The sequence below is a fragment of the Natator depressus genome, chromosome 22 (genome assembly GCF_965152275.1).
Source record: "Natator depressus isolate rNatDep1 chromosome 22, rNatDep2.hap1, whole genome shotgun sequence".
NCBI classification, from domain to species: Eukaryota; Metazoa; Chordata; order Testudines; family Cheloniidae; genus Natator; species Natator depressus.
In genome coordinates, this window is record NC_134255.1 from 13,361,499 (window position 1) to 13,377,501 (window position 16,003).

At 52.4% G+C, this 16,003-nt stretch overlaps 1 protein-coding gene across 2 annotated transcripts in view; it reads left to right on the forward strand.

Moving 5' to 3' along the window:
• The window catches only part of USP2 (ubiquitin specific peptidase 2), a 58,091-nt gene that overhangs the window by 30,894 nt on the left and 11,194 nt on the right, over positions 1 to 16,003 (forward strand). For both annotated transcript variants that reach the window (XM_074936813.1, XM_074936814.1), the window contains 2 exons: positions 1,526 to 1,576; positions 7,979 to 8,102. In XM_074936813.1, the coding sequence (XP_074792914.1) occupies positions 1,526 to 1,576; positions 7,979 to 8,102 (175 nt within the window). The remainder of the gene's footprint in view (positions 1 to 1,525; positions 1,577 to 7,978; positions 8,103 to 16,003) is intronic.

The window sequence follows — 16,003 nt, forward strand, 5'->3', positions numbered from 1 at the left end:
GCTGGTTCTGGTGGGACCCAACTGAGTGCCAATTCAGGACAAATTGCTTAAAGCAGGGCAGTTACAGCCCAAGGTTGGGGTTTTTCCACCTGTAAGGCAAGCCAAACCATCTAGACAGTGAGAACTTGTGGTTAGCCAGTGGGGTAAAACCAGTCACACAAGCAATTCCCTTAGACACTCCAGTTTCCCAGTGTCACCACCAGTGCCACTTGTTATGGGGACAGATGGTTATGAAAACCAATAACCCAGTAAGAGAAAAAAGGTTCTCTTGATCCTAAAGGACCAAGCCCCAGGTCAATATACAAATCAGATCTTATCCACAAATCACGCTGTTGCCAATCCTTTAGAATCTAAAGGTTTATTCATAAAAGGGAAAAGCTACAGACAAGAGCTAGAATTGGTTAAATGAAATCAATGACATACAGTCATGGCAAAGTTCTTGGTTCAGGCTTATAACAATGATGGAATAAACTGCAGGTTCAAATCAAGGCTCTGGAGAACATCCACAGCTGGGATGGGTCATCAGTCCTTTGTTTAGAGGTTCTGTTTGTAGCTAAGTCCCTCCAGAGGTAGGAAGCAGGATTGAAGACCAGATGGAGGAGCTGCAGCAGCTTTTTTAGTCTCTTGCCATGTGGTCTGTGTCCCAAAGACAAGCTGTCCATCCCATGGCCTGGAAAAACCTCAGAGTTGTGTCCATAGGCAGGTCCCTGCGCACCTTGCTGAGTCGCAAGGCGTGTCTGCCTCCTCTCAGTGGGTTAGTTGTACAGCTGATGGTCCTTAATGGGCCATCAAGCAGGCTAGGCAGAGCTGACACCAACTTGTCTGGGGTGTCACCCAGAAGCATAGCTAAGTTTGAAATACAGACAGTATAGAGCCAATACTTACATCTTTAAATACAAAAATGATACATGCACACATAGCATAATCATAACCTTGTCTTAGACACCTCCTTTTATCCCCTTTATAAAAGATTTGGGGCTACTACAGGGCCTTGGTTGCAACAATGTTCTGTACGGTCCCAGTTCAAGTCAAAAACATCAGTCATGCTGCCATGAGGGCTAAAGTCCCACCTTGAGGGTGGAAGTGTGGGTGCCAAGGATGCTCCCCAGACTCAGCAAAAGGTGCTCTTTGAAGTATTGTTTTAAATGGGAGGTGTACCCTGAGCAAAGAACAAGAAGTCAGGATTCCTGGTTTCCTTCCCAGTTCTACCTGGCCATGGCCAGGTGTCTACCCTGCCTGGTGCCTCAGTTTCCCCATTTGTAACATGTACATAGTGACACTGGCCTGTGCCCGGGGAGGCTGTGGAGATGCAGAAGTCTATGAGCATCTGGAGAAGGCTTCTGTTGGTTTACTCCTAGCCTAGATCTTCACATGGATGCTCAGATGGGCAGAAAGGGTTACAGAGGGTATGGCCCCCCAGCTGTCTGGTCACTGCTCCCCACTGTCTGCCAAGGGTTTTAGACTGACTGCCTGAGAGCCGCCCAAGCCCTGTCATTGATCTGCCCCTGGTGCTCTCTCTTTTCAGAACTCCAAGACAGTGCAGGGTCTGACTGGCCTCCGTAACCTTGGAAACACGGTGAGTCCCTTCCCCGCATCTCTGCTGGGCTCCCTCCCAGGGTAGTGGTCCCCTCGCACCATGCCCCATCCCCACATGCTCACAGGGGTCACCCTGGAGACATGGTCCCTGATGTGACTGCTGCACCACTAGGGAGCCCTGAATGCTGGACTGGTTTGTCAGGCTCCTGCACCCAGTCACCATCACTCACGCCTAGCTGCTGCTGCCCTTCCCTGACCTGTATTACCCAAGGGGCTGGCACCCAGCCCCACCCCACCACCCTGACTCATGCACCCGATCCACAGAGGGCCTTCTCAGTTTCTGCTCAGGAAAGACTGTGCTAATGCTAGGAACTCCCTTCCTGGTTCTGCCAGCCATCCCCCAGCCTGCTCCACCCACCGCACAGCTCTTCTGTAACCATTTCCGGCAGCAGCCTCGCTGAGCAGATCCCCCAGCGCTGAGCCTGCCCCTCACTTCCACACCACAGAAAGAGGAACCCAAAGTGACAGCAGGCAGTCCCCCACCCACGAGCTGAGAGTCTGGGAATACCCAGTACCTACCAACAGGGGCAGAGATCCCAGGGATCCCTAGCACCCACCCCAATGGGCTGACAGCCCCAGGATGCCCTGCACCCATCCCAAGGGGCTGAGCACCCTGGTGCCTGCTTTCAGTGCTTTGCCTTCTCACTGCTGGGGAGGCATTAACCCCAGGGGAAGGGCATGTTTGGAAACTTCCTTCCCCTGTGTCTCATCAGCAGGTGCTAGGTGCTGCATCATTAATTTGATCTGGGGCCTGTAGTAAAGCCACCCCATGCTGATTGCCCAGCTGTGGTGCTGGGTGTGCCTGGCTCTCAGCCCTGTTTAATTGGCTTTAGAGGTGGTGATGGGGCCACACCTGGGTGAAAGGGCCCTGCCCCATCCCCAGCATTCAGTCATTTTTCTTACAGAGAGCTTGCTGTAAGTTCTCCAGCTGTACAAGCAGCACTCACCATGTATAGATGGGTACCCTCACTTCCCACATCCCACTCCTGAGTCGGGCCAGGTATCTGTCACTTGCCCATCTGATGCTCTGCAGTACCAGGGCAGCAGGGCCCTCTGCTGAGGCTGCCAACAGGTGCAGGAAGGTGTTGGCATGTGGACACCCATTCACATGGAACTGCTCCACCAATCCCAGAGCACCCAGCCGCTATCAGATGGGAGCAGCTTTCTGCTCCTGCTGCCTCAGTGTGGCTTGGAGCCAGCTGCTGTGTGGTGCTGAGATGCCACGAGAATAGAAATCTTAGACATGTAGAACTGGAAGGGACCTTGATAGGTCTCTAGTCCATTCCCCTGTGCTGAGGCAGGACTAAGTATTATCATCCCTCACAGGTGTATGTCTAACCTGCTCTTCAAAGCCTCCAATGATGGAGATTCCACAGCCTCCCTAGGTAATTTGTTCCAGTCTTAACTACCCTGTCAGAATGCTTTTCCTAATGTCTAACCTAAATCTCCCTTGCTGCAATTTGAGCCCATTGCTTCTTCTCTGTACCCACTAAAGACAGGACAAGAAGTCATCACCCTCCTCTTTATAAGAGTCTTATATACTTCTCTCTCCCCTCAGTCTTCTCTTTGAGAAGAGAAAAACTCAATCCCCCCCCCCCCCCATCTTTCCTGTTAAGTCAACTTTTCTGGACATTTAAACATTTTTGTTGCTCTCCTCTGGACTTCCTCCAATTTGTCTGCATCTTTCCTGAAATGTGGTACCTAGACCTGGACACAATACTCCAGTTGAGGCCTTAACAGTGCTGAGTAGGGCACCTATTTCAGACCATTTCTCCAGATCATTTTGAATTTGAATCCTGTCCTCCAAAGGGCTTGCAGCTCCTCCCAGCTTGGTATCAACTGGGAACTTTATAAGTGTACTCTCTATGCCATTTTCCAAATCATTTATGAAGATCTTGATTAGAACTGGACCCTGCACTGATCCCCTGCGGGACCCTGCTCAGTATACCCTTCTAGCTTGACTGTGAACCATTGCTAACTCGTCTCCTCATGTGTTGTGCACAAACCTTCTAGCAGGTTCATCTGAGCTATATTTCCCTAGTTTGTTTGGGAGAAGCTTTATCACACCTCCTGTTTCCCCGCATCCACAAGGCTTGTTACCCTGTCAAAGAAGGATAGTAGTTGGTTTGACATTTGTTCTTGACAAATCTATGTTGGCCATTACCTTTTCTAGATATGGACACATTGATTTGCTCCATTATCTTTATAAGTACTAAATTTAAGACAAGTGATCTATAATTCCCCAAGTTGTCGTCCTCCCCCCCCCATTTTTTACATAGGTACTACATTTGCTTTTCCAGTCTTCTGGGATGTCTCCTGTCCATGAGATCTCAAATTGCTAATTGCTCATTGCTCAGAGATCCCTTCAGCCAGTTCCTTAAGTATTCTAGAATGTATTTCATTAGGACTGCCTACCTGCAAAAAAGCCAGTCTAACTTGTTTAAGTTAGTTCTTACCCTATTTTAACTTAACTAGTTCTTACCCTATTTTAGCCTCAGAGCCTACTCCATGTACACTGATGTTCACTATGTTGGCCAATCTCTGCTCACTGTTTTGATGAAAACTGAAACAAAAAGGGCATTTAACACTTCAGCCACTGCTGAGTTTACTGTTATTGCCTTTCCCTCCTCACTGAGTAATGGGCCTACCCTTTCCTTGGTCTTCCCACTGCTTTACAAGCAAGAGGTTTCAACCTTTTTTCAATTGCAGACCCCTAAAATTTTTGAGTTGAGGTGCAGACCCCTTTGGAAATCTTAGGCAGTCTAAAACCACTGTTTTAATCAATTTGTAAAATGTTTTGTTATCTTTTATGTCCCTTGCTAGTTTAATCTCATTTTGTGCCTTGGCTTTCTAATTTTGTCCCTACATGCTTGTGTTTTTTATATTCATCCTTCATAATTTGACCTAGTTTGCACTTTTTGTATGATGCTTTTTTGAATTTTCTGGTCATAGAAGATCTCCTGGTTAAGCCAGGGTAGTCTCTTGCCATACTTCCTATCTTTCCTACGCATGGGGATAGTTTGCACTTGTGCCCTTAATAATAGGTCTTTTTAAAAACTGCCAACTCTGCTAAACTCTCCCTTTAGACTTGCTTCCCATGGAATCTTACCTACCAATTCTCCAAGTTTGCTAAAGTCTACCTTCTTGAAGTCAATTGTCTTTATTCTGCTGTTTTTTCCCTCCTACCATTCCTTAGGACAGGGGTGGGCAAACTATGGCCTGTGGGTCGGATCCGGCCCCTCAGGGCTTTGGATCCAGCTCACGGGATGGCCACCCCTATGGCGCTGCGGACCCTGCGCTGCTCCCAGAAGCAGTCAGCACCACATCCCGGGGGGGGAGGGGGAGGAGAGAGAAGAGAGCTCTGTGCACTGCCCTTGCCTGTGGGTACCTCCCTGGAAGCTCCCATTGGCCAGGAACGGGAAACTGCAGCCAATGGGAGCTTCGGGGGAGGTACCCACAGGCAAGGGCAGCATGCTCAGCCCTGCCCCCCCCCCCCTTTCCTAGGGGCCACAGGGACATGGTGCCAGCTGCTTCCCGGAGCGGCATGGGGTCAGGACCAGGGCAGGCAGGGACCCTGCCTTAGCCTTGCTGTGTTCCCAGAGCTGCTCCAGGTAAGCAGTGCCAAGCCAGAACCCGAAGCCCTCCTGCACCCCAACCCCCTGCCCTGAGCCCCATCCCAGACCCCTCCCTGCACTGTGCACCCCACCCCCTTCCCTGAGTCCCCTTGTACACCCTGCACCCCTCCTCTGCCCCAATCGCTTGCCCTGAGCCCCTTCTTGTACACCCTCCCACACCCCAACCCCAGCCCTACATTCATGGCCCTGCAAGCAATTTCCCCACCCAGATGTGGCCCTTGGGCCAAAAAGTTTGCCCACCCCTGCCTTAGAATCATGAACTCTTATCATTTCATGATCACTTTCACCCAAGCTGCCTTCCACTTTTGATTTTGTCTAATAGGGAGGAGCCAGCTTTCTACAATAAACCCTTAACACCAATGCATTCCAAGAACTTGTTGCATAATCTGTGCCCTGCTGTTTCATTTTCCCCAGCAGGCATCTGGGTAGCTGAAGTCCCCCATCACCGCCAACTCCTGTGGTTTGGATGATTGTTAGTTTCTTTTAACAAGGCCTCATGCACCTATTCTTCCTGGTTAGGTGGTCTAAAATAGACCCCTGCCATGACATCGCCTTGGTTTTTACCCTTTTTGTCCTTACCCAGAGACAGGTCTGCCTCCCACTTCTATCTCAACCTCAGAGAAATCTAGATATCTTTGATATACAAGGCAACACCACCTCCCTTTTTTCCCTGCCTGTCCTTCCTTAAGCTGTACCCTTCTCTACCAATATTCCACTCATGAATTTTCCCACCCTAGTTCATGATGCCTATTTGGTCATAAATGTGATAATTCATTATTATTTCTAGTTCTTCCTGTTTAATCACCATAAATCTTTCTTTATCATAGAGACCGATAAGAGATTCATTCTATTTCCCCTCTTGTCCTTTGTCCCTGCTGTGATTGCCTATGTTCTGCCCAAATTCTGACCCTTCACCTGGTCTCTAGGTTTTGGACTTGCCTGGGGGCTTTTGTCTCCTGCCCCCTGAGCCTAGTTTAAAGCCCACCTCACTAGGTTAGCCGGTCTGTATCCAAAGATACTGGGCCCCATCTCAACTCAGCAGTCCTTCTCAGAACAGCATTGCAACAGATCAAGCACTCACCAGTACAGTGCCTACTGCTGGTTACCTTGGGAATTAGCTCTTTCAACCCTGGAGCACCTCCTGCTGGCCAGTGTCCCTCCTGCCTTAGGCCCCTGTCCCTTGGGGTGCTGCCCACAGCAGTGCCCCCACTCTCTGGGTCTCCCTTCCCAGGGGAACCCCAATCCCCTATACCCACCTTGTCTCAGTGTCTACTGCCAGTCCTCATCTAGCCCCCTCTCACCAGGGGCAAAGTGCAGTCTGTGATGGCCACTCATCATTGGCAAGGGGGTTGGATCTGCTGCCTTTCCCTGCAGTCCCAGTACCTTCCTGTCCAGCCTTAGCCTGGGAGGGCACCAGGCCTGCACAACCCAGCACTGCTCTGTCCAAGGTACTCTTTCAGCCAGCCAGGTCCACCTCTCTCTAAAGCTAGAGAGAGACTGACTGCCCACTTGCCCTGCAGCTCTTTTATAGGGCCCAGCCTGGCCCTGATTGGCTGCCTCGCAGCCTTCTCTGATTGAGTCTCAGCCCTCCCTAAGGGCTGGCTTTTAACCCCTTCTAAACCGGAGCTGGGTGGCTGCCCGGCTACCATCATCCCACCGCTGAGGAAGTGGAAGCCTTCCTGGCAGCACAATGACTGTGCAGCTGTGCATTCACCTCCAGGACATGCCTGTCTCTGCCCGGGCCCCTACCCTTGACTGGAAGGATTGACGAGAACACCGCCTGCACCCCCAACTCCTTCACCCTCACTGCCAGAACCCATGTGCTCACTGCCGATCTGCTCAGAGTCATGGCTTCTCCTCCTCCACCTTTGGGGGAGATTCCTCAACCCTCATTACCAGGGCAGCGTACTGGTTTTTGCTCTCTATGGACAGTGGGTTGGGAGCAGGGGTGGAGCACTGCCAGAACTAGCCAGCAGCCAGCCTCCCCTCTGTTCAAGAGCCATTTCCTCCTCCCCCAGTGGCACTATTGCAGTCCTCTGCAGCTGGATTGCTTCCTCTGCCTTGCGGGTCTCCCTGTGCATGTTTTCAATGAATTCTTCCTGTTTCATGGATGCGCCTCAGCCTAGCCACCTCCTCCAGTAGCTCTCCCACCTGCTTCCTGAGAGATTTTACCAAGGGACACCTCTCACACAGGATGGTCCCCCCCGGCTTTCTATGACTGGGAAATGCAGGCCTCAGTCTCTGCAAATCCACACCAGGACCTAAGTAGAAGCATCCTTGGTTGTGTTCTTTGTCTGGATGCAGGTGAGCGGGAGGAGCCAGAAGTAGTGTCGGTATTAGCCACGTGGCCTTTCCAGACCATGCTGATTTTATTCTTTCTCCCTCCAACAAACTCCCTCACATCTCCCCGGTTTGCATGGCACAGACTGCCTGGGTTCTCAGCCTGGGGGCTGCAGACAGGTCCAGCAAAGTTACAACCCCCCTCTTTGAGGGGGGATCCCCAGACATTTCTGTTCTAATGAGCAGTCTCCCCCATCTGAAGAAGGCTAAGAGCCCCTGCTCTAGAGACATAGATCAGATGAGATGATCCATCTCTCCAGTGCCCTCCAGTGATGTGGCCTGACACACCAGGTTGAGGTGGGCTTTCCCAGCCCCCTGGTACTGGTGCCCCTTTTCCAGGGATCTCCCCCACAGCTGGGATTGTCCTGTCTCCTGTTGCCATAGTTTCTCTTCTGCCTCCCCTGCAGTGTTTCATGAACTCGATCCTGCAGTGTCTGAGCAACACGAAGGAGCTCCGGGACTACTGCTTGCAGAACCAGTACGTGCGGGACCTCAACAGCAACAGCCGCATGCACACCGCGCTGATGGCAGGTAAGGGGAGCCAGCTGCCCACAGCCAGGGCTGGGAGATACCAGTGCTCCACCTGGCCCGTCCCTTTGGAAGATTGGGGGCCGAGCCGGTGCCTACAGCTTGGCCTTTTAGTGCAGCTCCCCTCCGGCGAGTGACCCTGTCTGAACGGGGCTCCCGGCCTCTTGGGCCTCTGGCTCTGTGTCACATGGGCACAAGAAGATTTTCCTGCAAAACTCTCCCTGGGATGCGAGAGTCATGCTGGCTTTTTTCTTCTCACATCCCCTGCCAGCCCTTGCCCTCGGTGACCCCTTTGCCACACCATCACTAGTCTACCTGCCCGGACCCATTTGGGGCACTAAGGGGTAAACCCATCAAGGAGAAGAAAATTGTTCCTACCACATGTGAGTCACATAGCTGGTGGTCATCAGCAGGATGCTTGCAGATGCTGGAAATGGTGTCGTTTTTCTGTATCACGTGATGTTTAAAGGTTCCAAGGCATCCAATACGGAAAAATCACCAAAACAGCCATAACACGAAGAAACAGTCTAATTTTGCCCAAAATTGTCAGAAAACTTCTATGCGCTCAAAATAGCACTGTTTTGGAAAGTCTGGGACATATTTAGCCCCAGGTGATATATTGTATGCATTTCCCTGTACTTGTTTGCCTGTGGTTAAAGCAAAAGTCTGTAGTCACAGGACAGCGTGAGTTTGTTTGTACCGTGTAATACATCAAAATATTTGTCATTATTTATAGAATGGACTGATTGGGGAAATGTTTTTCTGTCTGCTATTTTTATAAGTTACACAGATAACAACACCTCGACCCCCTAAATATAAAACATATATTTTGATGTTGTCTGCTCAACCGGAGACATATGTCTAAAGCACACAGATGCAACTATTGTTATCTTCTTACTATCACTGAATACAATGACAATGCATGTGAACGCCTTAGAAACAGTAAGGACACTTTGCAGAAGGGCTCTGGAGTGTCTTGTATGAATATATCCTGTGAATAACAAAGTATAGGCATGTGCTCTCAGTGTAACCTCTACATCTAACAATGGGCTATTGAAGGTCTAATGCAGCACCCCTTCGAGCTATATTTACTCACAAACATAGTCTCAGTAGTATGCAGACAGTTGAAACATTTCTGCTCGCCCCGAGGGTCTCTGCTGAGTTCAATACTCTGCTGCTGCACTCGTCCCTGTCACAGCTGCATGCAGGGGAGCACAGCAAATCTTCCCTGCGGCAGTCACATCTCCTCGTCGCAGGGGCACGCTCACCGCCCCGCTGCGCAAAGGGCAGGCAGGGCGGCTTCTGGAGCAGGCAGCACCACCACCATGGCAGGGACGAGACGACCCGTGCTGTCTGTCACCCATCCGAGAGTAACAGGGGGCACTTGAAGATACTGAACTTGTTGCATGATTCCATGTGAGCTGATAATTTGCACTTTTCAGGTGCTGCCTGAAGGAGGCCACTGATGGGAGCAGTTTCTCACTTGTTTTGTTCTTCTTAGCAAACAACCTGTAGCCCACGATCTCCAGAGCGCCTTCTTTGTACCACATTACAGTGAAGATACAAATGCGACACAGGCTGCCACTGCTGCAAAACCTTACATGACATAAATCTCAATTGAAAGGCCGAAGTGCCTGATGAGGAGGTAGTGGCATATGGGGGCTCCCTCAGGCTTTTCTGTTGCAGGGGGGCCGCTTTCAGTACATATTACATGAGAATTGGGAAAACACCTCCCTGTGACTCCCTGGGTAGTCCTGTGGTCGGGCTCCGTGCCCCAGAAGCACTAAGCTGCTGGTTCAAGCCCCCTTTCTGTTTGTTGAGATCAAGGCTTGGGAGCTTAATCTCTTGCCCCGCAAGTGTTCCACTTTCACTATATATTAACCGGAGCAAAGAAAACTCTCCAAGCCCTCTATGGTACAGGGGTTAAGGTGCTCACCTGGCATGTGTGTGCTTCCGGTTCAACTCCCCTGGGTGTCGATTGAGATGGCAGCGGGCGGCTCAATTTCTTACCACTCCAGCCTTCCACTTTCACTATATATTAAACGGAGCAAAGAAAACTCTCCAAGCCCTCTATGGTATGGGGGTTAAGGTGCTCACCTGGCATGTGTGTGCTCCTGGTTCAACTCCCCTGGCTGTCGCTTGAGACAGGAGGGGGAGGCTCAATTTCTTACTGCTCCAGCCTTCCACTTTCACTATATATTAACCGGAGCAAAGAAAACTCTCCAAGCCCTCTATGGTATGGGGGCTAAGGTGCTCACCTGGCGTGTGTGTGCTCCTGGTTCAACTCCCCTGGGTGTCGCTTGAGACAGGAGGGGGAGGCTCAATTTCTTACCGCTCCAGCCTTCCACTTTCACTATATATTAACCGGAGCAAAGAAAACTCTCCAAGCCCTCTATGGTACGGGGGTTAGGGCGCTCGCTTGGATTGCGGGAGACCCTGGTTCGCATCCCCGCTCGGCGGGACAGGAGGGCCTCTGGTGGGGGAGAGGAGGCCCCTCCTAGCTCAGCAAGAGGCCCGACACAGGGCCTCTTGCTCTTTTTATTAAAGAGGAAATGCTGCTCTACAGTAAAACCCCCCTCTCACTCTTGTCCACCGTGATCAGGATACACGCCCAGGTTGTGGCAGACCCCAGGGCACTCCCCTGCTCTTTTGAGGGGTGTGAACTGGGGGCCGCCACCTCCTGGGGAGAGTCACTGGCAAGCGATCCCTGTCCGAATCCCCTCTCCGTCCCAAGAAGACAACGGCCTCTTGAGAAAGAGAGGGGCTTCGGACAAGGATGGCCCACCCAAAGGACGGTCGCCTAGGAGGCAGGAAATCCCTGTGCAAATCCCTGCTGAACGGGCAGCTGGGGGATTTGAACCAGGATCTCCCCCAACCCAGGCGAGTATCCTAACCACTGGACTAGAGAGTGAGGGTAGCTGTGAGGCCGGCCCAGAGCCCATTTAACTAAAGTGGAACAGCTTCAATGGGCAAGAAGAAGGCGGGCAACCCCCTCGCTAATAGAGAAAGATCCAGGGGAGATTCGAACCGACATCTCACGCACTCCAGGCACACACTGCGACCATCAACCTACCGAGGGAGTTGTGGTAAAGAAAGGCCCAAATACCATTTAATTCAAGTGGAACAGCTTTGAAAGGCAAGAAAGGAGGCACCCCCAGAAAGATGGCCACCCACGCACCAGGGGAGATTTGAACTCACATCTCCCCCACCCAAAGCGCACAGTCTAGCCATCAGCCTACAGAGGGAACTGGGTCAGCCTGAGGCCCAAATACCATTTAATTAAAATGGAACAGCTTCCACAGGCAAGAGAGAAGCAGCCCCTCTCCGGCAGTACCCAAAGACCGACCAGGCCTGTCTTAAACGCTCATCTCAAGCTCTTTTCAGCATCAGCAGACCTGGGGAATTGAACCCACAGCACCCACATGGAGCCCAACCACCGGACCGCGGAAGGAGCGGTGCCGGGCGCTTTGCCTGAACAATAGTTAATTAACGTGGAACACCTTCTTCGGGCCAAAAAGCAAGGGACGCCACAGATTCAATCCAGGACCACCAGCCATCTCGTCTCAAAGGTTTTCGCAAGAGACAAAGGGAGGATTGGAACCCACAGCGCCCACAAGCCAGACCAGTAGCGTAGCCACTGGACTACACAGGAAGCTGCTGAACTGGCTGGCCCAAATAATATTTCATTAAAGTTGAACAGCTTCATGGGCAAGAGGAAGGGATCACGAGACCCCCACCACTGGAGCTACGGAACCGCAGAACACAGACAGCCTGTAGGGCAGCGCTCGTCAAAGCCCCCCACAACCTTCCCAGCAGGGAGAAGGGGGATTTGAACGAGCCAGCTTCCTAGCCCCTCTCTGAAGCCTAACCACGGAATCAGAGGGGGAGCCGCAGCCTTTAACTGGGCTCAGGGCCCTTCAATTAAAGTGTAACAGCTTCAAGTGAGAGTGCTCCCGTCACTGTAGCCTAGGGCCCAATGACTAGGGCACTCACCCGGGCGGTAGGTGAGCCCTTCGCAAATCCCTTGTGCTCGTCCGGCAGTGGGGAGAGTTAAGAACGTGAATGGCCATAATGCATCAGACCCGTGGCCAAGCTAGCCCGCTGTCCTGCCTTCCGACAGTGGCCAATGCCGGCTGCTTCAAAGGCAATGAACAGAAGATGGCAACTCTCATGTGATCCATCCCGTCGCCTCCCACCCCCCTCCCTTTCAGCAGCTGGCCGTCAGCGGGCGAAGGACGCCCGGACCACGGGGCTGCATCCCTGACCGTCTTGGCTAATAGCCACGGATGGACCCAATCGCCACAAACTTTCTCAGTCTTTCTTTTCGAACCCACTTACAGTTTTGGCCCCCCCCACCTCCACTGGCAACCAGTTCCACAGGATGAGCGTGCGTTGCGGGGCCAAATACTGCCTTTGGTTTGGGTTAAACCTGCTGCCTGCTCATTTCAGCGGGAGACCCCTGGTTCTTGCGTTGCATGAAGGGGTAAATAACACGTCCCGATTCCCATTCTCCACCTCAGTCATGACTGGCTAGCCCTCTGTCAGATCCAACCTTAACTGTCCCTTTTTTCCCAGCTGAACCTGATGCACGCCGCCCCCCCGCCCCCCGCCACCAACCTCCCTCACAGGCGAGGCCCCAAACCACTAGGTTAAAAATTTCACGAGGGGGCCTCCGCCTCCGTCCCCTGGGCTGGTTTGTGGGGCGTTGGGCCGGTCCCTAACCAGCTGACGCTAAATGGTCCCTAAGCAGCTCACGCTAAGTCACCTGAGGGGTTCCTGGCTGTGGCTGGCAAGCAGAGGGCGGTACCTGGGAGGGGAAGACCTGGGTCTATTTCCTTCTCCCCGCCTGATGGGCGCCGGGGAGTTGAAGAGGGCTCTGCAGTCTCTCAAGCGTGAGCCCCAATACTGAAGTAAAGGACCGCCTGAGGAGCCTTGCTCGTTGTAGCTTGTCGGGGCTGTGCTACTTTCATGAAGTGGTAACTGGCCAGCCTTGCAGCATGAATCCCTCTGTAGTCCAGTGGTTTGGGCACTTACCCAGTGTGTGGGTGATGCTGGTTCAACTCCTCCCCCAGCTTGCTGAGGAAGGACTTAAACAAACAGCCATCTCCCTGTTCTCAAGTGAGTATCCAGCTTCTGGACTAAGAGGGATTCTCCTGGGGCGCTTGGGCCCCTGTGCCTTTTTTTTCCTGCTGAAGCTGTTCCACTTACATGACATATTCATGGGGCCAGCAGCCCACCCAGCAGCCCGCTGTAGTCTGACGGGTGTGGTGTGTGTCCAGCAAGTGGGAGGCTGTGGGTTCAAAGCCCCTTTCTTCTTGCTGAGAAGGGATTTGAACTTTGATCTCCTGCCTCTCAGGTGAATGGCCTAAGTGCTGGGCTCGGAGGTTTTCCCCTGTGGGGGCTCTCTCGGTCTTTTCTGTTGCGGGAGGGCCACGTTCGGTTACATTATTCACTGGGGCAAAGGCAGAGCCAGCAGAGTTGGGTGGTCCAGTGGTTGGACTCTGTGACTAGCATGTGGGAGGTTGGTGGTTCCCATCCCCTTTCTTTTTCTTTTTCTTCTTCTTCTTCTTCTTAAAGAGAAGGGAGTTGAGCACTTGCCTCTCAACCAAATGGCCTAAGTGTCTGCCTGGGAAGTAGTGGGATGTGGGCTCTCCCTCAGGCTTTTCTGTTGCAGGTGGGCCACTTTCAGTACATATTACATGAGAATTGGGAAAACAGCTCCCTGTGACTCCCTGGGTAGTCCTGTGGTTGGGCTCCGTGCCCCAGAAGTAGTGAGCTGCTGGTTCAAGCCCCCTTTCTGTTTGTTGAGATCAAAGCTTGGGAGCTTAATCTCTTGCCCCGCAAGTGTTCCACTTTCACTATATATTAACCGGGGCAAACAAAGCTCTCCAAGCCCTCTATGGTATGGGGGTTAAGGTGCTCACCTGGTGTGTGTGTGCTCCTGGTTCAACTCCCCTGGGTGTCGCTTGAGACAGGAGGGGGAGGCTCAATTTCTTACCGCTCCAGCCTTCCACTTTCACTATATATTAACCGGAGCAAAGAAAACTCTCCCAGCCCTCTATGGTATGGGGGTTAAGGTGCTCACCTGGCGTGTGTGTGCTCCTGGTTCAACTCCCCTGGGTGTCGCTTGAGACAGGAGGGGGAGGCTCAATTTCTTACTGCTCCAGCCTTCCACTTTCACTATATATTAACCGGAGCAAAGAAAACTCTCCAAGCCCTCTATGGTATGGGGGTTAAGGTGCTCACCTGGTGTGTGTGTGTGCTCCTGGTTCAACTCCCCTGGCTGTCTCCTTGAGACAGGAGGGGGAGGCTCAATTTCTTACCGCTCCAGCCTTCCACTTTCACTATATATTAACCGGAGCAAAGAAAACTCTCCAAGCCCTCTATGGTATGGGGGTTAAGGTGCTCACCTGGCGTGTGTGTGCTCCTGGTTCAACTCCCCTGGGTGTCGCTTGAGACAGAAGGGGGAGGCTCAATTTCTTACTGCTCCAGCCTTCCACTTTAACTATATATTAACCGGGGCGAGTTAAGCTCTCAAGTCCCTCTATGGTACGGGGGTTAGGGCGCTCGCTTGGATTGCGGGAGACCCTGGTTCGCATCCCCGCTCGGCGGGACAGGAGGGCCTCTGGTGGGGGAGAGGAGGCCCCTCCTAGCTCAGCAAGAGGCCCGACACAGGGCCTCTTGCTCTTTTTATTAAAGAGGAAATGCTGCTCTACAGTAAAACCCCCCTCTCACTCTTGTCCACCGTGATCAGGATACACGCCCAGGTTGTGGCAGACCCCAGGGCACTCCCCTGCTCTTTTGAGGGGTGTGAACTGGGGGCCGCCACCTCCTGGGGAGAGTCACTGGCAAGCGATCCCTGTCCGAATCCCCTCTCCGTCCCAAGAAGACAACGGCCTCTTGAGAAAGAGAGGGGCTTCGGACAAGGATGGCCCACCCAAAGGACGGTCGCCTAGGAGGCAGGAAATCCCTGTGCAAATCCCTGCTGAACGGGCAGCTGGGGGATTTGAACCAGGATCTCCCCCAACCCAGGCGAGTATCCTAACCACTGGACTAGAGAGTGAGGGTAGCTGTGAGGCCGGCCCAGAGCCCATTTAACTAAAGTGGAACAGCTTCAATGGGCAAGAAGAAGGCGGGCAACCCCCTCGCTAATAGAGAAAGATCCAGGGGAGATTCGAACCGACATCTCACGCACTCCAGGCACACACTGCGACCATCAACCTACCGAGGGAGTTGTGGTAAAGAGAGGCCCAAATACCATTTAATTCAAGTGGAACAGCTTTGAAAGGCAAGAAAGGAGGCACCCACAACGCTACCCAGGGAGGTTTGAACTCACATCTCCCCCACCCAAGGCGCACTGTCTAGCCATCAGCCTACAGAGGGAACTGGGTCAGCCTGAGGCCCAAATACCATTTAATTAAAGTGGAACAGCTTCCACAGGCAAGAGAGAGGCATCCCCACCCCACCCCACCCCACCCCCAATCACAGAACTCCAAAGATCTGGGAACACCCACCAGGGCTGCATTTGCCACCTGTCCAAATCTCTTCTTAGCACAGGCACAAGGGCGATTTGCAGCAGGGTCCCCCACAGCCCTTGTGAGGACCCTAATCATTGCACTAAAAGCTACACAGAAGGCCTGTGCCTCCTTCCCCCCTGCTCAACTCTGTTTTGTGTGATCTTCGGCAGGTACATATCAATCTGACACAAAATGGTTCATGCACCTAAGTCAGCTTACTCCAGGAGGGGTTCCTGGCTGCAGATCACAAATGTATCTCGGTCCCAAGCTGCCTAAAAGGGTCAGGGCTTAGCACCGCCCCTCTTCTTGGCATGTCCCAGTGGCTAGCTTCGGCAGTTCTGTGCCTGTCATTCTTGTTTTTATGTATCCCATTCTTTGGTACCTGTC